Below are 25,375 nucleotides of genomic sequence, written 5' to 3'. Positions count from 1 at the left end.
AAACCATAAAACGTTCTCCAATTTGATAAATAATGGGAAGTGATTAAGACTAAATGTAAGAACTTGATAAGATCTTATTGGTAATTTGACTAAAAGAAATGTAAGTTTGAGTTGTGATAAATTCACTTATGTTTAGCTAATATTCGCATGAAATAAAGTTGCATGTATTACTGAGATATGTGAAAATGTGTTTATAACAAGTTGGGAATTTGAAATGTTTGAATCAATATGCGTAAAGCTATGTTGTTGTTGAATATGTATTTACTTGAGAGTCAAAAGTTTAGAGGCTTTACAATCTTCGCCCCCTTATCAGAATAGAGTTATACGATGAGATTTTCGAGAGATATGTTGCATAAGCTTGCAAAAGTGAAACTAAAGAGTACAATAATGGAATAGTATGGGATTAGTGAAGACAAAATTTGTCAAAGGAATAACGTCAGACTCGCACAGATGTTTGAGTATGACAGATTCAATTAAAAAAAAGCTATAGGAAATCTTGAGTATGAGCTTGAGTTGAGTTGTTTTGTAAGTTGTGAGAAAAAGATATAAGTGACTCGTGAAAGTAGAGAACAACTTTTTCTGTAAGATTTTCGGGGACGAAAATCCCTAAAGGGGGGAAGAAATGTAACAGTCCGATTTTGGGCCTAGTCGGAATAGTGGTTTTGGAACCACTATTTCGAGGCCAGAGAAAATTATTTTAGTATTATTTTATGTGTTATAATATAATTTTATAAGTGCATGTAAATTTTGGTAAGTTAATTTTAGCGATTTCTAGTCCAATTTCAAAAAAGGACTAAATCGCGTAAAAGATAAAAGTTGTGTGTTAATGCCTAAATGTGTTAATAGACTAGAGAAATAAAATTGGAGGCATTTAGAAAATGTAACAGCCCGATTTTGGGCCTAGTCGGAACAGTTCAGAGAAAATTATTTTAGTATTATTTTATGTGTTATAATATAATTTTATAAATACATGTAAATTTTGGTAAGTTAATTTTAGCGATTTCTAGTCCAATTTCGAAAAAGGACTAAATCGCGTAAAAGGTAAAAGTTGTGTGTTAATGCCTAAATGTGTTAATAGACACAGCCACGTGTCTCAGCTGTGTGAAGGACACGGTCATAGGACACGGGCGTGTGCCTTGGTCGTGTGGTTTTGGCAGAATGTCCAGGTTTTTGGACATGGGTTCGAGACACAGGCGTGTCCCTAACATACGGGCGGGTGCTCTATACCCACACGGGCGTGCGAAGCTTTGATGCAAGAGATTTTCTAAGTTTTTCATGAGTTCTCGGTTGGGTCCTGAACCACCCCGGATGTATGTTTTGGGCCTCGTAAGCCCATATATGGGACAGATTGCATGTGAAAAGAAAACTTTTACCAATTTTGAAAAAAGACTAAATCGCGTAAAAGGTAAAAGTTGTGTGTTAATGCCTAAATATGTTAATAGACTAGAGAACTAAAATTAACTTACCAAAATTTACATGCACTTATAAAATTATATTATAACACATAAAATAATATTAAAATAATTTTCTCTGGCCTCAGAATAGTGGTTCCAAAACTACTGTTCTGACTAAGCCCAAAATCGGGCTGTTACAATTGGATTGTTGACACATGTCAACATCCTTACCATTAATTTTACAAATATCTAATAACTAAAATGTTCATCTATAATATCTAGTTCTAGATAATATCCTATTTCTTTATTTTATATTCTAGAATATTCCAAATAAACTATCTCTTAAAAGATAAGTTTGACTTTTATCTAGAAGTTGCATTGGCTTTCAACATTCCCCCTCAACACAAACTTCTTTCCACAAATGATTTGCATATCATACCGAGTACTTCTCTAAACTTCTTCAACTTTGGTTTATTCAAACTTTTGATGAATATGTTAGCAACTTGCTCATCTGTCTTTGTTGGCACCATCTTGATATCCCCTTAAAGGACTTTCTCATGAATATAATGATAGTGCACTTCTATATGTTTTGTCCTTGCATGAAAGATTGGATTCTCTACTAGACGTATGGTTGATAAATTATCGTAGAGAAGCCTTACTTGATAGTTTGTTGGCCGACGAAGATCCTCTATTAGTTGTTTCAGCCAAGTACTCTATTGTGTCATTGATGCCGCCGATCGATATTCTGCTTCAGTGCTTGATAATGACACTGTTGGTTGTCTCTTACTGCATCATGATATTACTCCTGATCCAAGGCTAAAGATGTACCCGGTTGTCGATAGCCGCGTATCATAGTCTCCAGCATAGTCGGCGTCACAATATCCAACCACCAAACATTTTTTTTTGTTTTCTTGTGTAAAATACCAAAATTAATTATGCTTTTAACATACCTTAGGATTTGTCATACTGCATCGAGATGAGGTTTCTTAGGATTTCTCATGCATCGACTAGCCACTCCAACTGTATAAGTTATGTCTAGTCAATTTAGAGTGAGATAGGTAAAAATTTTGACCAATTGTCGATACATGGTTACATCTTTTAAATGTTTTCCTTCATCTGCTCGTAATGTTATGTTGGGATCCATGGAAGTGGAGATAGGCTTGTAGTCAAGCATCTCATACCTCTGTAGAAAATCCTTTGCATATTTCTGTTGGCCCAAAAATAATCCTTCCTTCGTGCGTTCTATTTCAAGTCCAAGAAAGTGTTTGAGATCTTCTAGTTCTTTCATATGAAATCTGACAAAAAGATTGTAACACCTCAGTTCTTGCGGGTGTAGGGTTATGGCGCAAAGCCTTAAAACAATTTGTTTGGCGAGGTAGTATCCGCCTGAGTATTTCTTTATTTGTACAGGATTAGTGTATTCCATTATATGTGTAGGTTATTGGTTGTTGAATGTCAAATTTATATGTTAGTTGGTGTTAGGATTTCGACCCGATTAAGCAACGAATAAGAAAATAGCTGAATAAATTGAGAAATTGAACACACAAATTTAACGTGGAAAAACCCCTCCAAAGAGGATAAAAAATCACGGGCAAAGATAAATTTACTATAATGGCAAAAGAACGAAGAGTACAAAAGATGGAGATAAAAACTAAACCCCGAAAACTCGAAAACCCGAAAACAAAGAACCCACAAAACGTAAACACAAAATTCTCTAAATGTGTTATGAGTTCTAATTTCTAATGGGTATATTTTCTAAGGTTGTAAAAGAGCCTATTTATAGGCTAAATTCATAGATAAAATAATAATAAAATAATCTAAACTAATCAGTGTTTGATTGAAATAAGTAAACAGAGTTTAACTGAAAGATTATTTTTCAAATTTGACTGAAAATAGGAGTCATATTTAACAAATCTCCACATTGACTCATATTTCCACAACGCCATCTTTGCCAAAGAGTCGAATTTGTGCTTAGAAACTGGAAGACTTCTAGCCTTCGACTTGTACACTGCCAAATCAAAACTAACCCGGGTCTGATTTTCACGAACACAGTGCCCTAACTTTTCAAAACCTGCATCCAAAAGAGAACCTCTCTTTAACGAAACAATCATACCTTTTTCCCTCCTATGACCAAGTTGCCTTCGCTCCAAACAAGTTGACTTCAACTCCGTAATGGACGAGGGACGTCCGATTTCATCGGTCACTGTATAACCTTCCAGAATATAAAGGTTGCCGATTCTTTTACCTTTTAACAAAACGAGAGCTTCACAAGATACTTTAATGCCGCTCGACTCGATATTGATTTTACATTCTTTCAAGTTTAAAATACTTAAGGAGATGAGATTCTTTCGTAAATCAGGTACATACCTGACATCTGAGAGTGTCCTAATCGTCCCATCGTGCATCTTAATTTTAACAGTATCAATACCAATTACCTTACTAAATGAATCGTTTTCCATGCGCACAACTCCACCTTCAATCGAACTGTATGTGGAGAACCATTCTCTATTGGGACACATATGGAAAGAACATCCTGAATCTAGGATCCACTCGGACGTGAGCTTGGTGTTATCGCTTGTTGACACTAATAAGAAATCATCACCATTTTCATCGGCCAAATTAGTATCAGCTACATCTTCCTCGTTACTGTCAGCAGCTTTTTTATTTTGCAATTTATAACAATCTTCTTTGACGTGACCTAGCTTTTTATAATAGCGACACCTTTTATCTCGTTTCTTTGATGCTACCAAAACGGAAGCTTACCTATCTGTCTTGCTATCCAAATGAAGCTTATTGTCGAGTTTGTCTCTACTCAATAAATGACCTTTCACATCTTCGAATGAGAGTTTGTCTCTGCCATAAATCAGGGGCTCCCTGAAAGACTTGTATGAATGGGGTAAAGAGCACAATAATAGCATAGCCTGATCTTCATCGTCAATATGAACCTCAACATTCTTTAAATCATTTAAAAGAGTAATAAATTGACTGATGTGATCTCTAAGAAGCTCACCTTCGTTCATGCGAAACGTAAATAGACGTTGTTTCAACACTAAATGATTAGCCAATGACTTAGTCGTATAAAGAGTTTCTAACCTTTTCCACAAGGCAGAAAGGTCTTCTCCATCAATACCTCCTGCAATACCGTATTCGCGAGGCACAACTGGATTGCAGAAAAAGCCTTTTCATCAAGCTCTTCCCATTCTATTTTATTTAGATTCTCAGGCTTTTTCCCAGTAACAACCTTTTTCAAACCGGATTGAACTAGAATTGCCATCATCCGAACTTGCCACAGATTGAATTTGTCTCACCATCAAACTTCTCAATTTCAAATCTTGTTGCTGTCATATCTGAAAGGGCTGATATATGAAAATTGAACTAGCTCTGATACCACTTGTTAGGATTTCAACCCGATTAAGCAACAAACAAGAAAATAGCAGAATAAATTGAGAAATTGAACACACAAATTTAACGTGGAAAAACCCCTCCAAAGAGGATAAAAAACCACGGGCAAAGATAATTTTACTATAATGGCAAAAGAACGAAGAGTACAAAAGATGGAGATAAAAACTAAACCCCAAAAATCCAAAAACAAAAAACCCACAAAACGTAAACACAAAATTCTCTAAATGTGTTATGAGTTCTAATCTCTAATGGGTATATTTTCTAAGGTTGTAAAAGAGCCTATTTATAGGCGAAATTCATAGATCAAACAATAATAAAATAATCTAAACTAATTAGTGTTTAATTGAAACAAGTAAACAGAGTTTAACTGAAAGATTATTTTTCAAATTTGACTGAAAATAAGAGTCATATTTAACAGTTGGAATAGGATGTCAGTAAAGTGAAAAGGTATTTATGGAATGAGTTCACGCCCAGGGGCGAAGTTAGAAATTTTTTCACGGGGCTTGAAATTAAATTTTAATTTTTAATAGCTTATATCTTTGTAATTTTTAAAGGATTAAAATGAATTTTTATCATTTTTAGAGGGCTAAAGTATAAATTTACCTTTACTATTTTAAAATTTTAAAATTTCTAAAAGGCCTAAATCAACAATTTTCCATTTTATGAGGGTTGAGGCCCCTGCCAGTCCCCTAATAGATATGCCACTGTTCACGCCAGAGGTGTAGTGTGCCACGCTGTTGAAGTTATTGTGCTAGTTGCAATGTATGTATTGTAGTTAATGACCAATTGGTTAAAGGAACTGAATATTGATCATATTGGATTTTTATTTATTTTTTTCTTAGAAATTGTAGAACTTTATTTAAGACAATTCTGAAGGTATGTGACACATGTCAAATTCCACTTTGAGGACATGAGTCTTACTTATATTTTATATGGGCTTGAGAAAAAGGAAGTTTTTTTTTCTTACATTAAAACATTGTTGTTGGTTTTCTTTGGAGGATTGATTATATCTATCATCAAGCTAAAACTAATGATCATATCTTAAATAGAAGATTATTTCATATCCTGGTTAAGTATTACAATTATGCCTGTGGTATTCTAAAAGAGTAAGTCTGTTAACTATGGTTGAATAGTAAGATTAAAAGAAAGTGCTTTGCATGGGGTTTGTTAGTGCTTGTGATGATGGTAGAATGCATGTGATTGGGTCTGTAATAGTGTTTCTATGTTCTTTAAGAAATGGTTGCTGCTGATTGCACGCTAGAGGTTAGATCTAGAGCAAAGCTGCTGATGTGAATATCAAGTGAGTTCTTCACTGACTTTTGCATGTATACTGTTTATATCAAGATGTGTCTGTAAAAATTGATCGAACTATGAAATAGAAATAAAAGAAGTATAGTATGATGAATATGCGATTGTATGAATGTTGGTTGAGCATAGTATGTATGATTAGTATGAAATCTGATAATTTCAAGTATGTGAAGAATAATGTATAAATATTTTAATGTTGAAATATAGTTGTATATAAATGTCTGAAGTGTATGTGATGAGATGAGTTTTCACTTGGGTTTATGCTAGTGAATTAAAGTGTTGAGCTTGGACTGTGTCAGTGCATGGAGAGTCTGTAGAGTGAGTCTGTATCTGGTCACCACAGTGAGAAAGAATGGGTCCATTGGGACAATAAACACTAACTCTAAAAAGAAAGTCCATGGCCATAACACCCTCTAAGAAGGAATTAAAGGATGATTATTACCTAATGTGGTTTCTTACTTGTCCCAAACAATGATGGGCGGACCTCATGTAAGTAAGTTTAGGCAAATCTATAGCGCAAACATAACAACAAAGAATTACCTTTGACAATCTTCTAATGGATTGTCTGTGTGGCGAACTCTGACTGGAGTGTTTCTATGGCGTACTCTAGATCATTGAATGAATTACCTATGGGGCGTATTATGGATGTACTATCTGTGTGGCATATCATGAAAATGTCATCTATGGTGTATTCTAAAGGACTTTTCGTGTGGCAAATTATGTATGAAGTAATATGACTATTAAGTGTGATTATAAATTTTAGTAAAGCATAAAGTATTTTATCAGTTACAAGGTAAGAACTTTGTATGGTTAAATGTCAACTGAAGATGATAAATTGAAAGAATACAGAAAAGAAATGAATTGGCATTGAAAGTTGTTTTGAACGTTTGAAGTAGGTATTCGCCAACTGTGCATGTGCTCATTTATGGATGGTGATTATACAATGGTTCTGGGATAAGTTTGAGTGTGAAATAATATTCTGGTTGCATTGGTTAATGGAAACTGGTATGATTATATGAATGTTAAGACTGACGAACATGAATGAAGAATCGAAGTCATAGAAAGAAATTAGAATTGAACTTAGGATAAAGTATGTTGACTAGGATGTATGAAAGGAACATAATTTTAGGAAGTATTCGCCAAAAAGCAAAGTATATGTCTAAGAATAACAAGATCGTCATCATGAAGCATCAATTGCATTATATAAGTATCATTAAGGTAAATGATGTTTTCTCACTAAGTTCTTATGAGCTTATCTATGTGTGTTTACGTTTCAGGAAAAACACTGAGAGATTTTGCCAAGAGGGACCACATCAGGACTGCACCAGTAAAATGACATATCGAACTATTATGCATACATAATAAGTGTGATGATGTTTTAAAAGTCAGTAGTATTTCCTAGAAGTTTTGACTGATGATAATTGTAATAAGCTAGGATTTATTTTGAAAATATTTTGTCATTAACCTTCTTTATCTATTGTTCTTGTGTATATATTTTCTTTATGTGTATGTATTTTAATAGATCTCGTAAATGTATTTATTCACAAATTGTAACAAATAGGAGAAAGGGATGATTCCATTTTTTCTTTTGATAAAATATGGAAATTAAAAGTTCCTCCAAGAGTGCGTAACTTTCTTTGGTTGCTAGCTATTGACAGAATACCCACGAAGGATTTCTTAATTAAGAGAGTGGTGAAACTACAAGCCATATTGAATGTGTGTCCTTGGTGTAATTGGGAACTAGAGAGGGCAGACCATTTGTTCTTTAATTGTAATTTTATTGCGGGTTTTGGAGGAGGATTTTTAATTGGTGGGACGTTGGATGGAAAGTGGTGAACAACTTTGAAGAATTTTACTTGTTATGTTTCAAAGTGAAGTTTTTTTGTTCTTGTAAGAGTCTGTGGTTGATTGCAATTACTGCTTCTTGTTGGTCTATTTGGCTTGCGAGGAATGATATGGTGTTTGAAAATAAAGTGTTGTCGATGGATACTCTGATCTTTCATTCCAAGATGATGGCATTATTATGGGTAAGAGCTGCTTTCGACGAGTGCATGTTTCAAGAGAGATTATATGGTTTTGTCCGAATAAGTGTAGTCTTTCTAAATCAGTTTCAAGAGGTTGGTGTTATCTCTACATGGGTGGTTGAAATTTAACGTTAGTGGAATTGTTTTTGAGGGTGCTTTGGGAGGTGGAAGTGTGATGAGAGATAAGGAAGGTATTGTTAGAGCTTTATTCTCGAGTCCAAGTGATGCCTGTGATGCTAAGACAGCTGAATTAGGAGCAATTATCACTGCGCTGGATGTGTTTATTGAGATAGGTTGGAAGGGATCAAGTTCGTTAATTGTTGAATGGGTTCGAGAGTGGTTTATAACTGGATTTCAGACAAAACAAGGAGACCTTGGTCGTAACAAGCTACATTTACAGATTTTGAAAGGAGGATTGTCTGTGTGGCAAAGTTATCATTTTCATTAACTAAGCTGATGGTAATGAAATGGCAGATACATTAGCAATTGCTAGAATGAGTAGGCCTTGCTTGTTTAAGGCTTGGGGGTGAGTCTGGTTGGTGTTAATTATGGTAGTTCAAGTGTGAGGGTTTGTTGTTGTATGGGTCATATGGTGTTTCAATGTTGGTTTTTATTCTTTTGATCAATGAGCTACATTTTGGAGAGGGATTTCAGGTTTTTGGTGCTTTTTTGGGTTCTGTTTGTGAATGGTTTTTTGACATTCGGAGTGGTCTGTTTGACTGGGGGTTGGTATGCTTTTTTCTATTTTTTATTGCATTTGCGGTATTGTATTATCATTATTGAGAAAAAAAATAGTTTAAGTTATATCTGTATTCGTGTAGTAACACTCAAGATCCGAATCTGGCGAATTGGATTGGGCTTCTGCGTTAAAAAGATTTTTCCTTTGTTCGTTGGATTTCCTCGCAATAATCTCCCGTGACGATTAAGTCATCCACATATACTAACACTATGACTAGTTTTCCTTGATTTGCTTTCAAAAATAAATTAGAATTTGAATGAGCAACTGCAAAAACCACTTTGTATTAAGAACTCGCTGATCTTCTAGCCTGCTTCAAGTCGTAGAGCGCCTTCTTCAATTTGTACACATACTTGATATGGATCTTGTTCTCGAAACCTCTTGGTTGCTCTATGTAGATGTCCTTGTCAAGTTCTCTATGTAAGAAAGCATTCTTGACATCCATCTGCCACAACTTCCAAGACTTTCCAGTGGCCAATGCTAGTAAGACTCGAACAATTGTGATTTTTGCCACCGGACTAAACTTTTCTTCATAATCCAACCTATATTGCTGAAAGAAACACAGAATACCCAACTGTTGAACGATGATCATCAGTGTTGCTTTCCTAATTTGAGTCAGAGTAAACTGTGATGTGTAAGGAGGGACAAGATCGAAAGATAAGCCCTTGATGCAGGGTATCTTTGAGATAATGAACAATATGTTTTACAGCCTTTCAATGCTTGTCAAGTGGACATTACATGTAGTGACTGACCTTATTAATACTATAGGCAATATTAAGGCATGTTAAGCAAATGTATTGGAAAGTACCCGGTGTTTGTCGATAAAGAGTGATGTCAACAAACGAATCTCTATAAAAAGTCATTAAAAGCGGTGTAGTAACCACCAGAGTTGGTAACAGTGTGGCATCATTCAATTTGATTTTATGCAAAAGATTTAAAACATGTTTTTTTACTAATATATCAGATATATTGGTAACCAAAAGACATGCAAATTAAATATTAGTTTTTTTAGCCAAACAGGTTGCTAATCTCTTTTTTCTATATATAAGAGGATTTAAACAAAAGTATGAGGTCCAAAAGATAGTCTTGAGCAAAAAAAAACCTCTTGAAATATGGATCGAAGTTTGACTTTAATATTTAAGGCTTTTGGAAAAACCCGTTTTATACTTTTATAATATGAATTTTTTTTTAAAAAAAAGGTTAAACTACACTCGAGGTCACTAAACTAAAGGTAAATTTGCGTTTTAGTCACCAAACTTGAAAAAGTTAAAAAATTGTCATTAAATTATTCGAAAATTTTCATTTAAATCCCTAGGATGATAAAATCATTGTTGTATGACATTCTCTATTTGCATAACATACACGAATCAAAAGATCTTTTTCCTTGTCTCTTCTACAATTCATTTTCTTTCATGACACAATTTTGAATGTCATAAATTTGTGAAAAAAAATCCAAAAATCTTTCTTATCCTGCCTTTGACATTGATTGTCAGATTGCCTTGGATTTAAAATATGCTATTCTGATCATAGAGGGTGTACTAATCCATTGTATCGATTATTGAATTGTCGTTTGGAGCTTACTAGTTAGACTTAAGAAATAATGAATAGTCTTGTGGCTTAGATAAAAACTTTTTAATAATTAAATGATCATTTAATAATTTTTTAAAATTGAGTTACCAAAGCATAAGTATTTCAATAATTTAGTGAAATTTAACCATAATTTTAAAACAAATTGTTTTAAAACATTATTTTTCACGCCTTGCTTTCTCTTATGGTTAAAAAAATCTTTTCTTCTTTGCTTACACTTACCCATCCAAAAACCCTAACAATGGGGACAATCCCACATGAAATAACCATTGATATACTAGGTCGATTAAGTGTAAAGGATCTTCTACGCTTCAAATGCGTTTCAAAGCCATGGTGTTCTTCGATCGAGGACCCATATTTCATCAAGCTCCACCTCTCCCATTCCCTCAAAACCAATACCAATCACTCTCTTATCCTCCGTCACCGGGAGTACCACTTCTTCTCCGTCAACTGCGACTCACTTGAAACAACCCATATACTCAATCACCCATTCGGTGAACCAAAAAAATCCATTCAAATATTGGGTTCTTGCAATGGTTTACTGGCTCTAGTAAACCACAACGATAGCATATTTCTATGGAACCCTTCAACGAGAGAATCCCAGGTATTAACTTCCAATGAAATAGAGTTCGCATCTCCAAGTCCATGGATTTGGTTTTACGTTTCACAGTGTTCATCTCCATCGATTTACATAGCCCGTTCAACTTACTATGGATTTGGATACGATCCCATTTCTGATGACTACAAATTGGTTCGAATGGTCCAATCATGTGGACTCGATGATGAATATTTTCATTCTGAAGCTAAGGTTTATAGCTTGAGGAGCAATTGTTGGAGAAGGATTAAGGATGTCTGCTTTTATCTTAAGTTCAGTCGAGAATTTGGGTTTTTGGCTAACAACGCTTTACATTGGATGGTTTTTAGAACTCCTGAATCGCGTAATAAAGAGCTTGTTGGTTTTGATCTGGGGAGCGAGGAATTCCGTTTCCTTGAATTGCCGGATTGTTGTTTAGATGAAGCTTTTCTTATTGATATAAAAGCCATGGGGGGTGACATTTGTTTGACTGCAACTTTTAGGGATTTCAGTAATGTTGATGTATGGATAATGAAGGAATATGGGGTTAAAGAATCTTGGATTAAATTGATATCATGCTACAAACCCGAATTTATTCCAGATTCTCCATTTGCAGTACCTTTGGCTTTTTCAAAAAATGGTGACAAAGTTTTACTCTTCATTGCATACAAGTGTAATTGGGGCAGCAGGAGCGACAATTTTGTGTGGTATGATCTGGGAAGCCAAAGGGTTGAGAAAGTTGAGATTAGAGGTCTTCCAGCATCATTTGATGTGGACTTGTATGTTGATAGCCTTGTCCCTCTTAATAGTAATGCTCTAAATGATCAACAATGAGATGCCCCCAGAGGTAAATTTTCTTTATTTAACTGGATTTGCTTTTATATTCGTAAGGTGCAATTTGAGTTTTCAAATATATTATCGGTTTTTACTTTATTAGGTAATGTTTTCGGAATGAGTTATCAATCAAATCAGTTTTACTATCGATTCAATAAAACAAGTAGTTAAAAAAATAATAAAAAATCGATTTAGCTGGTTTCTCAATTTAATTGATCTGTATGTGTTTGTGAGTCAATTGATCTAGTGTCTCTCCTTAAATCGATACCTTGAAAATCAATTTAATTGCTTTCATTTATGCAAATATGTGTTACATTTCTCTTTGTATGCTGCAATATGAATTTTAATTTATATTGGGTTTTTCTATGTTGTTAGGGATGATTTTTTGTCCAAGATGCTTGGCTTCGTGTTATAATTAGAGAAAGGAAATGAGGTAATTAAATGTTAAACAAAGTTTGTTTCTCAATTACTTTGAGTATCAGATACAAGCATTTTCAATTTATATTTTTAAGTATTAGAGTTTGATATCATTATATTTATATTTGGATATGATTGTAATTAATTCCTATTAATGGAAGAATTGGTTTGGTTTGATTTGATAATATATTATTGGTTTTTGCATTATTAGGTAATGTTTTTAGACCCGGGTTAATATCGAATTAGTCAAACCATCAATTCAATAAAATAAAAAATTGATTTAATTGGTTTTTTAATCAATTAATCTTAATTTATTTGTGAGTCAATCGGTTTAATGTTTCAGTTTGAATCAATACACTAGCAATTAATTTAATTGCATTCATTTATGCAAATATGTGTTGCATTTCTTTTTGCATGTTGCAATACGAATTTCAATTTATAGTGGGTTCTTTTATGTTATTAGGGATGATTTCTTGTTTAAGGAACTTTACTTGATTACTTTACTAGTATCGATATAAATATTTTCGATTTATATTTTTATGTATTGGAGGATGACATCATTATATTTATATATATATATATATATATATATATATATATATATATGAATTCAAAGAATATAATTAGTTCATTGATAATGGAAAGGAATAAATATAAAATTATACATTAATTTTGGTTCAATGTGTAATTATATACATAAATTTTAATTTTGTGTAATTTTTATTTGATCCAATTCTTACAAATTATTAACACAATTGTTGATATTGAATCATTTTATGTTTGTATATTACACATAAAAATATTTATATTTATCCCATATAAAAATAAATTGATGTTTTTCTTTCTTTAAATATGCTTGACTGAATCAAAATTGAAGTTTCATGTATATATTGAACTATAATCAAGTTTCGTGTGTATAAATGCATCAAATTAAAGTTCTTGTATCAAATTGCATATTAAATCAAAATTCATATATAATTTTGATATTTATCCTTACTTAAAGTTGTTTGGAATTTGGATAATTTGTATATTGTTTTCACTTGAGTTGTGTGATATGATATCTAATAAGCAAAAGGGTTGAATATGTTATGATTGGATGATTTCTATGGTGTTTTATAGTGGAAAGGTTGGTTGAGACCCTCTTAATCGTAGGCATAATTTCTTGTTAACATATAAGTTTGCTTTTAAATTATTATTTTTTAATTATATATATATGTTTAGATATATGTCGAAAGCACATGAATAATTAAAGTTATGTAATTTTATTGTAATTATTTATAATTAATACATAAATTGATTTATTTAAATATTTTATTGAGTTGGTGTCACTTTTAATTGAGTCACTAACTCAATTAAAGAAATATCTCTTCTTTTAACTTATAATTAACATTATTATTATAACACTTTTCGTGTTTTTATATATCTTTAATTGAAAATCCAAAAATTGAACTTGTGTTCAATAGTATTACAATACATATTTTTTTCATGATTTGATGTGGACTTGCATGTTGAGAGCCTTTTCCCTCTTAATAGTAATGATCAACAATGAGATGCCCCGAGAGGTAAATTTTCTTTGCATTTCTTTTATGCTCATATGGATTTGCATTTATATTTTTAGGGTTAAATTTGAATTTTCAAATATACTATTGCTTTTTATGTTGTTAAGCAATGTTTTTAGAATCGCATTAGTAGTTAAATCAATCATATCACTGGTTTGATAATATAAATACTTAAAAAAATCATACAAAATCGGTTTAATTGGTCTGTAATTGTTTGTCGGTTCATCGATCTAATGTCTCTCCTTGAATCGATACTTTGATATGGTTCTGTTCAAATAATCATGTTGCTACAGATGATTTCATATCCAAGTACTTCACTTTGTGCTAAAATTAGAGAAATGATATGTGTTAATGTTGAATGAAACTTGTTTCTTGATCATTTGATATGAGTATTTTCAATTTATGTTTTTTTTTTATATATTTAGAGGAATATTTAATTGCATTTTTTATGCTCATATGGATTTTCATTTATATTTCTACTGTGCTTCAATTGGTTTTTCGATTCAACGGGTCTCTATTTGTTTGTGGGTTAATGGGTTTGTTGTTAGAGATAATTTTCTGTCCAAGACGCTTCACCTGATACTATAGTTAGAGAAATGATATGTAGTAATTAAATGTTGAACGAAATTTGTTTATGGTATTTTCAATTTATGTTTTTCGTATGTATTTAAAACAATATTTATATATGGATATGCTAGAGAAGGGCATGCTAATCCTAAGATCTAGAAATTAATTTAATTACAATCATTTATGTAAATATGTGTTCCACTTCTCTTTGTACGTTACAGCATGAATTTCCATTTATATCGGGTTTTTCTATGTTATTAGGGATGATTTCTTCTAAAATAGAATCATTTTATATGATTTTCTCATTTTTTATGCAATTTGTATTGTAGTTACTTGTGCTGTCCAAAAACTGTTTTAGTAGAAACATTTTATTTCTCATGGTTCTTTTGCACTAACTTTCATCTAATCACATACATTTATTATACTTTTAGCTAATGTCGAAATTAATCACTTATATTTATACGTAACATATTAATTTCTTTACCTTAATACTTGTCATAATTATAAATCATATTCACTCACTCGCTTGAAAATTTGGCACCTCTTCATGTCATACTTCATCAATTCTTTCTTTCTCTAATGTATAAATTAAAATACATGTATTATACTTTCCATTCACAATATATTTAACTCAACGAATTGAAATACAAGTAAGGTTAATTTGAACATTTACCTCTTTTGACAAGAAATTCTTCTCTTTTGCTTCTCTTTCCATCTATTTTTCTTCACTTCCATCTACTAGTTTCTTGCTTCTAAATTGATGAACATACTCTCTAAAATCTTTAATTGATGAACATACTCTCTAAGATCTTTACTTTCATTTTCTTTTTTGATGCTCGTAGAAATTCTCATGATTTTGGGGTGAAATAATGAAATTGAATAATCAAGGACTAAATTGTAAATGAAGAAAATGTTTTTTTCCTCCATATGTCATTCATTTGGGGCAGACAAGGATGGAAAAAATTCTTCATCTTTCCTCCCTTTTATAATACCATTTTTTTATTAAAATATTTAAAATATCACCAACATCATGGTTATAATCCAATGGCCTATATTTTACACTTTAAGACTAAGTAAATCTAATGGCCGTCATTCATCCATCCAATGGCATTTTGGTAATTTTCCTCAAAATTATTTATTTTATTTATTATTATTTTCTAAATGATCATTTTACCTCTGATCAAATTTCATATATTCATTTATGTCCTTTTCACTTTTGATTATTTTCACTTTTAGTCCTTTAACTTTTTGAATTTATACTTTAACCTCTCAACTTTTGAATATTCACACTTTGACCCCATCAGTTTTAATTTTTTCATAACTTAGTCAATAACTCAAATTTATCTCAGAATATGATACTATACATTTTATATTATTTTATAGTTTATTTATTTATTTTGGACATTCTCCATTTCGATACCTTCCTCTACTAACATTAATGTACTTTACTCCATTACTCAATAATTCAACTATACACTTTCTGAATATAACACTTTACAAAATTTAGAATGATGATTTTAGGGGCATTACATTTCTCCCTCCCTAAATGAAATTCCGTGCTCGAAATTTTCTTAATTTGAGTAATTATAAATTTCATTATTTCTAATAATATGATTTCAAATTATAATTTACTTAATTGAATTTCTTATTTCATTTTTCTCTAACTTTCTTTACATCTTATTTCACTAAGAATCTATCTCATATTATTTTTCTTCCAAAGGGATTTTGAGGATGTTACATGTTGTATGACCTCTGTTTGCATAACTTACACCAATCAAAAGCTCTTCTTCCATGTCTCTTTTACAATTCATTTTATTTCATGACATAATTTTGAATGTCACAAATTTGTGAAATAAAATTCAAAAACACTTTCTTCGGCCTTTGACACTGATTGTCAGATTGATTTGGATCTAAAACATGTTATTCTAATCATGGAGGGGGTACTAATCCACCATATCTTCCATTGAATTGGCTTGAAACTTGCTAGCTAGACTTAAGAAATAAGAAACTGTCTTGTAACTTAAATAAAATCTTTCTAATAACTAAATGATCATTTAGTAATTTTTAAAAATTGAGTTACAAAAGCATAAAATTTTCAATAATTTAGTGACATTAAATATAATTTAACCATAATTTTAAAACAATTTAAAATAAAAATAAAATGTAATAATTAAATTAGAAAGAATCTTACCTTAAAAAACATTATTTTTCACGCCATGCTTTACCTTTAAAAGCATTGTTTTTCACGCTATGCTTTTCTAAAAAACATTTTCTTCTTTGCTTACTGTTGGCCATCTGAAAACCCTAACAATGGCCAGACTCCCACATGAAATGATCAGTGATATACTATGTCGGTTAAGTGTAAAAGATCTTCTACGCTTCAGGAGCGTTTCAAAGCCATGGTGCTCTTCCATCGACAACCCATATTTCATCAAACTCCACCTCTCCCATTCGCTCAAAACCACTACCAATCACTCTCTTATTCTCAGTCACTGGGAGGACTACTTCTTCTCCGTCGACTACGACCTATTCGAAACTACCCAAAGACTCAACCACCCATTCGGTGAACAAAGAAAAACCCTTCAAATATTGGGTTCTTGCAATGGTTTGCTGGCTCTAGTAGACGACAATGATAGAATATTTCTATGGAACCCTTCAACAAGAAAATCCCAGGTATTACCTTTCAATGAAATAGGGTTCTCATCTCCATCTTCAACTTATTATGGATTTGGGTACGATCCCATTTCTGATGACTACAAATTGGTTCGAATGGTCCAATCACATGGAAACAATGATGAATATTTTCATTCGGAAGCTAAGGTTTACAGCTTGAGGAGCAATTGTTGGAGAAGGATTAAGGATGTCTGCTTTTATCATAAATTCAGTCGAGAATTTGGGTTTTTGGCTAACAACGCTTTACATTGGATGGTTTTTAGAACTCCTGAATCGCGTAATAAAGAGCTTGTTGGTTTTGATCTGGGGAGCGAGGAATTCCGTTTCCTTGAATTACCGGATGGTTGTTTAGATAAGGTTTTAAGGTTTCACATAAAAGCCATGGGGGGTGACATTTGTTTGACTTCAACTTATAGGGAAACCAATGATATTGTGGTTGATGTATGGATAATGAAGGAATATGGGGTTAAACAATCTTGGTTTAAATTGATATCATGGAAGGAACCCTACTTTATGCCATGTTCTATAGTTGCAATACCTTTGGCTTTCTCAAAAGATGGTGACGAAGTTTTATTCTTCATTGGATACAAGTGGTTTAATTGGGGCAGATGGATCGACAGTTTTGTGTGGTATGATTTGGGAAGCCAAGTGGTTGAGGATGTTGTGATTAGAGGTATTCCATCTTCATTTGATGTGAGCTTGTATGTTGACAGCCTTGTTCCTCTCAATAGTAATGCTCAACAGTGAGATGCCTCCAGAGGTAAATTTTCTTTATTTAACTGCATTTTTTTATGCTCGTGGATTTGCACTTGTATGCTGCAACTTGAATTTTCAAAAATATTATTGGTTTTTATGTTATTAGGCAACATTTAACTAGTTTGTTGATTTAATTGGTCTGTATTTGTTTATGAGTCAATTGGTCTAATATCTCTCATTGAATTGATACCCTAAACATTAATTTAATTTCTTTCATTTATGCAAATATGTGTTGCATTTCACTTTATATGTTGCAATATGAATTTCCATTAATATTGGGTTTTTCTATGTTAGGGATGATTTTTTGTCCAAGAAGCTCCACTTGGTGTTATAATTAGTGAAAGGATATGAGATAATTAAATGTTAAACAAAGTTTGTTTCTTGATTACTTTAAATACAAGGATTTTCAATTTATATTAGTATTGGAGACTCGTATCATTATATTTATATTTGGATATGGTTGTAATTAATTTCAATTAATGGAAGAATTGATTTGGTTTGATTTGATAATATATTATTGGTGTTTATGTTTTTAGGTAATGTCTTTAGAATTGGATTAATAGTCGAACCGTCATGTCTTCAATTCTAATTAATGGAAGAATTGATTTGGTTTGATTTGAATCAAAGTTTATGTATTATTTTAATATTTATTCCTAATTAAAGTTGCTTGGAATTTGGATAATTTGTATATTTTTTTCATTTGAGTTGTGTGGTATGATATCTAATCAGCAAAAGGGTTGAATATGTTATGATCGGAGGTTTTCTATGGTGTTTTGAAGTGGAAAGGTTGGTTGAGGCCCCTATTGGTCCCTCTTAATCTTAGGCATCGTTTTTTGTTAAGTTATAAGTTTATTTTTCGATTATCTTGTGAGTATCATAGATGGATATATATATTTTTAATTATATTTAATTGCATTTTGTTGTTTCTCATATGGATTTGCATTATATTTCTATAGTGCAATTTTTATTGGCAATGTTCTCAAAATCGAGTTAATAGTTAAACTGGTCATGCCATCGATTCGATAAAATAAATAATTAAAAGATATCATAAAAATCAATTCAATTAGTTTTCCAATTCAATTGGTCTGTTTGTTTGTGAGTCAATCGATCTAGTGTCTCTCCTTGAATAGATATCTTGGTTTGTTTAGGTTCAAACAAACATATTGTTAGAAAAAATCATAAGAATATTTTCACATGATTAACTGATATCAGTATTTTCAATTTATGTTTTTTTTTTGTATGTATGTATTTAGAGGACCATGCCACTATATTTATATTTGGATGTGCTAGAGAAGCCCGAGCTAATCCTAAACCCTAGAAATTAATTTAATTGCATTCTTTTATGTCCATTTCTCTTTATATGTTGCAATATGAATTCCCATTTATATTGGTTTTTCTATGTTGTTAGGGATGATTTCTTCTAGAAGCATTTTTATATGATTTTCTCATTTCTATTATTTTTATGCAATTTGTATCGTAGCATATATATATATATATATATATATATAATTATAATTTAAAAATTTATAGGAATAGATAAGTAATAACATCAAAAATCGATACCTTGAAATTTAATTTAATTTAATTTCTTTCATTTATGCAAATATGTGTTGCATTTGTCTTTGTATGTTTCGATATGAATTTCCATTGATATTGGGTTTTTCTATGTTGTTAGGGATGATTTTTTGTCCAAGAAGCTTCACTTGGTGCTATAATTAGAGAAAGGATATGAGATAATTTAATGTTAAACGAAGTTTGTTTCTTGATTACTTTAAATACAAGTATTTCAATTTATAATTTTATGTATTGGAGACTCGTATCATTATATTTGTATTTGGATATGGTTGTAATGAATTCCAATTAATGGAAGAATTGGTTTGGTTTGATTTGATAATATATTATTGGTTTTTATGTTATTAGGTAATGTTTTTAGAACCGGATCAATAGTCGAACCAGTCATGTCATCAATTTCAATTAATGGAAGAATTGGTTTGGTTTGATTTGATAATATTTTATTACTTTTTATGTTATTAGGTAATGTCTTCAGAACCAAATTAATAGTTGAACCAGTCATGTCATCAATTTCAATTAATGGAAGAATTGGTTTGGTTTGATTTGAATCAAAGTTTATGTATATAATTTTGATATTAGTTTTAGTTTCAATTAATATTTTAACATGCATATATATTATGTGTATATTCTTTTAATAGATATTATGTATATATTTGCATATACCATTGTTGACTTTATATTATGTATATTTTAATATTATCTTTTTATATGTAGTATGTACATATTTTCAATATTATTATGTAAATACTTTTCATTCCTATTATTACGTATATACCTTAATATATATATACATATAGTACTATTAGTATTTTTAATATTACGTTTATGTCACTCCACTCATTATTATATGTTTGTATATATGTTCGCCTCTATTTTATGTTTAAAGCTATTGTTATCATGTTTAATATCGCATACGTTGTTATTGTTTTTTAATATTATTATCGTAGATATTATTTGTTTCGATGTATTTCTAACTCCGTTATGTTTTGTTGCCTCCCATTTTTGTATCATCTCGCTGTTCACCACTTTAAAGATTTTTATTCATGTCTTTTAATTTCAATAAATAAGGTAATGTACCGATTTAACATTAAGCCATCGATTTCATCGCTATGTTGGGTGAAATTCGTTGGCTCGTGTTAAAGACGGAACACCCTTCTAAAAAACCAAATACTAAAAATTCTCATTTTTCAATTGGATCACGAGTAAATGTCAAATTGAATTCGTACATTTAAAAATCAAGACAACACGAGTTTAATAAAGATACCAATTTTGGGCGTCGCGAGGATGCTAATACCTTCCTCGTGCATAACCGACTCCTGAACCCTATTTTTCTCTGGATTTTCGTGTAGAGCCAAGTTTGGCCTTCATTTTTGTTCAAGAATAAATTTTCTTTTCTAAAAAAGATGATTTATTAGGTGTCCGATCACACCTAGAAAAAAGATCGGTGGCGACTCCCCTTTTTAATAAAAGCGAAAGTCGATTTTCAAATTTTCAAATAATCGCCTCAACTAGCGACCAAAGCAAAATTTTTAAGTCGCTACAGCTGGCGACTCCACTGGGGACCCATTTTTGAGAGTCGAGTCGAATTAAACGCGTGTTGTCAAAATTTTCTAAATTCTTTGTTCAAATTAATATTTAGTCGTGATCCTCAAATTTTGTTTTCAAAAATCATGCATTTGCATCATGTTATAAATATTTTTCTAACTTGTTTTATCTTTTGCTTTTCAGCTGTAAGTTTTTATAGTTTTAGTTTCGTAGTTTTAAAATAAAACGTAAAGGTTTGTGAGTTTCTCCCTACACACCGTGCAGTTGCATTTTTGCATAACATGAGCTCTCTACCCGGGCTCCGTCCGCTTAAGTGGAAGTAAACACTATGCCTTCGTGAGTTAACTCGTCCCTCCGCACAGGCTAGTGAATACTTCCGGGTTACATATGACTTATGCTTTCGTGAGTTAACTTGTCCCTTCGCATAGGCATAAGTAAATGTAATCCCTTGAATTGAACTCGTGAGCCTGTGATGGGCTACGACCGAGGCTTCGTACTAGTCTTAGTAGACGATAGTGCGAACAATTCGAGTACCTGTCTAGAACCGAAATCGCATATAGTGAACCATGCGAGCCACCTAATTAGAACCATGCCGAACCTTCGTCCGTTTAGTAGTCACCAAAATAAGTGCATGGGAGGAACGCCTCTTACCTTTTGCATTACCAGGGGATTAGGTCTGTTTAATAAACTAGATCGGGTAGTTCGATTTGTTAAATTTTCCATGTTTTTTGCCTGTATTTAATTACTAATCAAGGTTGCTTGTCTTTGCCTTATTTTTTTTCATCATGCATTATAGGCATCATATTAGAAAGGTGTTGACTAGAGATCGGCTGCAAAAAAATGGGTTTCTAATGGATGAGTCAATTATACAAACAACTGAGAAGAATGCCGTGGTTCGGGACTGGTCTCTAAAAACTCAGAAAGAAAAAGAGGATAGTCTAGTGGAGGGATGTATTGCCAATCTGCCCGAGCATGTAACTGTGAATGTTCGCCAAAATAACCTTGAAGATTTGGTTCGGGTTTGGAATCAGTGGGACTCGGACACTAGGGGTATCTTCACTGAGAGGTACGGAGATATAGCCCACCTGATCACTATCAACATAGACGAGCGTTTGATTCAAGCCATGATCAGATTTTGGGATCCGGCCTACCAATATTTTACTTTCAATCAGGAAGACATGACCCCAAATATAGAAGAGTACGCTGCTTTGCTTCTTGTCGATAGTGTACAATTCTACAAGATTTATGTGAAGGAGCCCAAGTCGATGACTTTCAAGAAAAAGCTAGTAAAGTTGACTGGCTTGACCGACACATGGGCCGAGAAACAAATAAAGAAAAAGAATGAAATCAGCTGTATTCCGTGGTTTTCCCTGAGGGATTTGGTCCTAAATCATCCCGATATTTTGAAGAGAGTGAATCTGTTTGCTTTGGCCATTTACGGATTGGTCATCTTCCCAAAAGTTCTGGGACATATAGAGGTTGCAGTAGTGGACTTCTTTGAAAAGTTAAAACAAGGAATCAACCTTATCCCAACTATCCTGGCCGAAACCTTCAGATCACTAAGCAGCTGTAGGAAGAAAGGGGAAGGTCGTTTTATCGGATGCGCTTAATTACTTAATGTTTGGATTTTGAGCCACTTCTGGAAAGTAGAGCACACACCGTTCCATATGTTTTTTAAAACATTTTCCCCGTTAGAAGCTTATCTCGAGAAAGAATGGCCAAAGGAGGTCACTGAACAGCATTGGGTTTCAGTTTTTCAGAATCTTCGCACTGAAGACGTAACTTGAAGAGCCCCGTGGATACGCCCTTCGGTTCTGTTATACAAGGTAGGAAACTGAGATTGAGTGCCACTACTCAGATTATGGGGAGGAGTTGGTTATGCTCCGTTGTTAGTCCAGAGGCAGTTTTTTTCGCAACAATTCATACCCGTCACTAGAGGATTAGCACAATCTGAGTTTGCTTTCGCAGGTGAAGGTTATATGAAGAAGGTCCGAGACACCGCGAAGTCTTGGAAGAAGATTCACCTGATAGAGCTGGCTCTATACGCCGATACTATCACCCAAGATTACGACATATGGAGGAAGCAACGGGTGAACAGTCAGCAAATCTCGTCGACAAACTACACCGTCCAGAATCCTTTCTCGGAGGAAATGCCATTTGAACTAGAAATGGCAAGACAAGAATTTGAACGAGAAAAGGTCATGATGTCTCGGGACCTTAGTGCTCTTCAAGAAGAAAACTACCAATTGAAGATCGACATTCAAATTAAAAGATCTAGAGCCGAGAAAGTTCAAAGAGAAGCTAAGATCGTAAGAAATGACTTAAGAGATCTTCATCAGAAAAATAAGAAATTAAGAGGCACTATAAAGAATAGTGGGCTGGGCAAGTTATCAGCGGAATGGAAAGAAGAATTAAGCAACATCAAAGGCGGGATGGAATTCTGGAAAGGGAAAGAGAAGAAATAAGAGGGAAAAGCTACGCGGGCTATGTTAGAGCTAAGAAAGAAGAATGCAGAATACGAAACTGTGTCTACCGAATTAATAGCTAGTCGATCTGAACGTCGAGAGCTGAGAGAGAAAATACAGGAATTAGAAGAGACGCTGCAAGCTCATCAACAACAACTAGATACCCTCCTAGTAGCCTTGCAAGAAAAGAATACTCAATATGACAGAGATACTCGGGCCTACGGAAGAACCCTCTATGAAAAGGACGAGAAATTGAGCTATTTGATCAATGAAATTCGTGAGGTAGCCATGCACGTGATACAACTATCAGAAGAAATTGAAACTCTCATTTGCCAATTCCCTCCAAGCCGAAGATCAAACATATCAGAATTCTTAGCACGAGTAAAAAAATATGGCGGTATAGCTAGGAAGTTTGTGTAATGGCTGAATCAAAAATGGCAAAGTATTTTGTAATGGACTCTTTTGATAAATGAAATGCCTAAATAGGGGCCGTCTTGAAATCAACACTAAATTCCTGCATATTCATTCATGACTAACATTCATTTGACATTTATGCATTCATTCATTCGTTGCATATCCCATAATCGTTCGCTGAGGTTAAAACATACAATTCGCAGTTGTAATACCATAAGACTGGAACCACGTCATTTGTATAAGACACACCGACAAGCTAGAGTAATGGAGGCTGAATTCAATGAAAGGATTGAAATGATGGAAAGAATCCAAATGAAATTACAAGAGCAGTTGGCCAAGTCGCAGCAAGAGATAAGAGACTTAATGGTGAGATCTCGAGAAGAATCGCTCGAATAGAAGGATCAAATGGCCAAGATAATGGAAATGATGTCAGCTTTAGTTAAGGGAAAGGGACCCATGCAGAGCCCTGACGTCGAGGAACCTCGGTCAAGAGTTAATCACAATCTAGATCCACTCTATCCCCCAAGATTCACTTCGTCGCACGCCCACACAACACAAAGAGGGTATACCCAATGGGAACCTACAGACCTGGAGCAACGGCTGGTGCCACCTACTCATTTAGGGCAAGGAATATTTATATCAAATCCTGGAGCTAATCCTGCCAATCCAATTGTTCCAGATTTGGATGATCCAGCAGAAATAGCCAGGTTGAAAATTGATGATCACGAGGCTCAAGAAAAGTATAGGAGCTTGGAGGAAAGACTTAAGGCAATAGAAGGCACTGAAGTCTTCTCTGCACTAGGTGCTAAAGAACTCAGTTTGGTACCCGATCTAATTCTGCCTCCGAAGTTCAAGGTGCCTGATTTTGAAAAGTACGATGGGACAAGATGTCCAAAAGCGCATCTTGTCATGTTTTTCCAGAAAATGACCGGTTATGTGAACGAAGATAAGCTACTCATACATTGTTTTCAGGATAGTTTAGTAGGATCGACTCTTCGGTGGTACAACCAGCTTAGTAGGGAAAAGATCCGATCCTGGAAGGACTTGGCGTCAGCATTCTGTGAGCAGTGCAAGCATGTATCGGATATGGTGCCTGATCGAATGACTCTACAAATGATAGAAAAGAAACCAGCAGAAACCTTTAGGCAATATGCTCGAAGGTGGAGAGATATCTCGGCTCAAGTAGAACCACCACTGACTAAGACTGAGATAACAGTCATTTTCATCAATACTCTAAGAGCACCATTCTATGACAAGCTGGTAGGAAGTGATACGAAGGATTTTTCGGATATCGTAATATTCGGAGAACTTATTGAGAATGCCATCAAAAGTGGGAGGATGGAAGGTTCAAAAAGTTCAAAAAGGGCAGTACTCATGAGGAAGAAAGAGCCAAAAGCCTACATTGTGGGAACTGGAAGCCGTTATACTCCCAATTTATTCCCAAATCAACCCTGACCTCAATATCACCCATCTCCAAATGTCTATTTCCCTCATCAAAACCCTTACTATCAAACACCACCTCCTTACCCATCCTACCCTGTATATGCC

The 25,375-nt window shown here is 33.2% G+C and overlaps 2 protein-coding genes and 1 long non-coding RNA gene across 3 annotated transcripts; all 3 read left to right on the top strand.

The window, feature by feature from the left end:
- Positions 1-10,641: 10,641 nt before the first annotated feature.
- LOC108478076 (F-box protein CPR1-like) lies at positions 10,642-11,859 on the top strand. Its single transcript, XM_017780509.2, has one exon. It carries the CDS (start codon positions 10,693-10,695, stop codon positions 11,857-11,859), a length of 1,167 nt encoding a protein of 388 aa, XP_017635998.1. The 5' UTR covers positions 10,642-10,692.
- Positions 11,860-16,712: 4,853 nt separating this feature from the next.
- On the top strand, positions 16,713-17,638 carry LOC128279279 (F-box protein CPR1-like). Its single transcript, XM_053032132.1, has 2 exons — positions 16,713-17,554; positions 17,605-17,638. Exons 1-2 carry the CDS (start codon positions 16,713-16,715, stop codon positions 17,636-17,638), a joined length of 876 nt encoding a protein of 291 aa, XP_052888092.1.
- Positions 17,639-17,644: 6 nt separating this feature from the next.
- Positions 17,645-19,725, top strand: LOC108486167 (uncharacterized). The gene is made up of 2 exons (XR_008287071.1): positions 17,645-17,835; positions 19,507-19,725. It is a non-coding gene; the product is annotated as an uncharacterized LOC108486167 (long non-coding RNA).
- Positions 19,726-25,375: the final 5,650 nt, after the last annotated feature.

Source organism: Gossypium arboreum, chromosome 8 (genome assembly GCF_025698485.1).
Source record: "Gossypium arboreum isolate Shixiya-1 chromosome 8, ASM2569848v2, whole genome shotgun sequence".
NCBI lineage: Eukaryota > Viridiplantae > Streptophyta > Magnoliopsida > Malvales > Malvaceae > Gossypium > Gossypium arboreum.
Note: the sequence above shows the minus strand (reverse complement) of the source record. Positions and strands in the feature narration are given on the sequence as shown.

What these genes read in the sequence shown, in the direction of transcription:
- LOC108478076 (XM_017780509.2), top strand. Translation starts at nt 10,693, where the DNA reads ATGGGGACAATCCCACATGAAATAACCATTGATATACTAGGTCGATTA.
- LOC128279279 (XM_053032132.1), top strand. Translation starts at nt 16,713, where the DNA reads ATGGCCAGACTCCCACATGAAATGATCAGTGATATACTATGTCGGTTA. An exon ending in TATGGGGTTAAACAATCTTG is followed by an intron (nt 17,555 to 17,604) that starts GTTTAAATTGAT and finishes CATGTTCTATAG; the next exon opens with TTGCAATACCTTTGGCTTTC.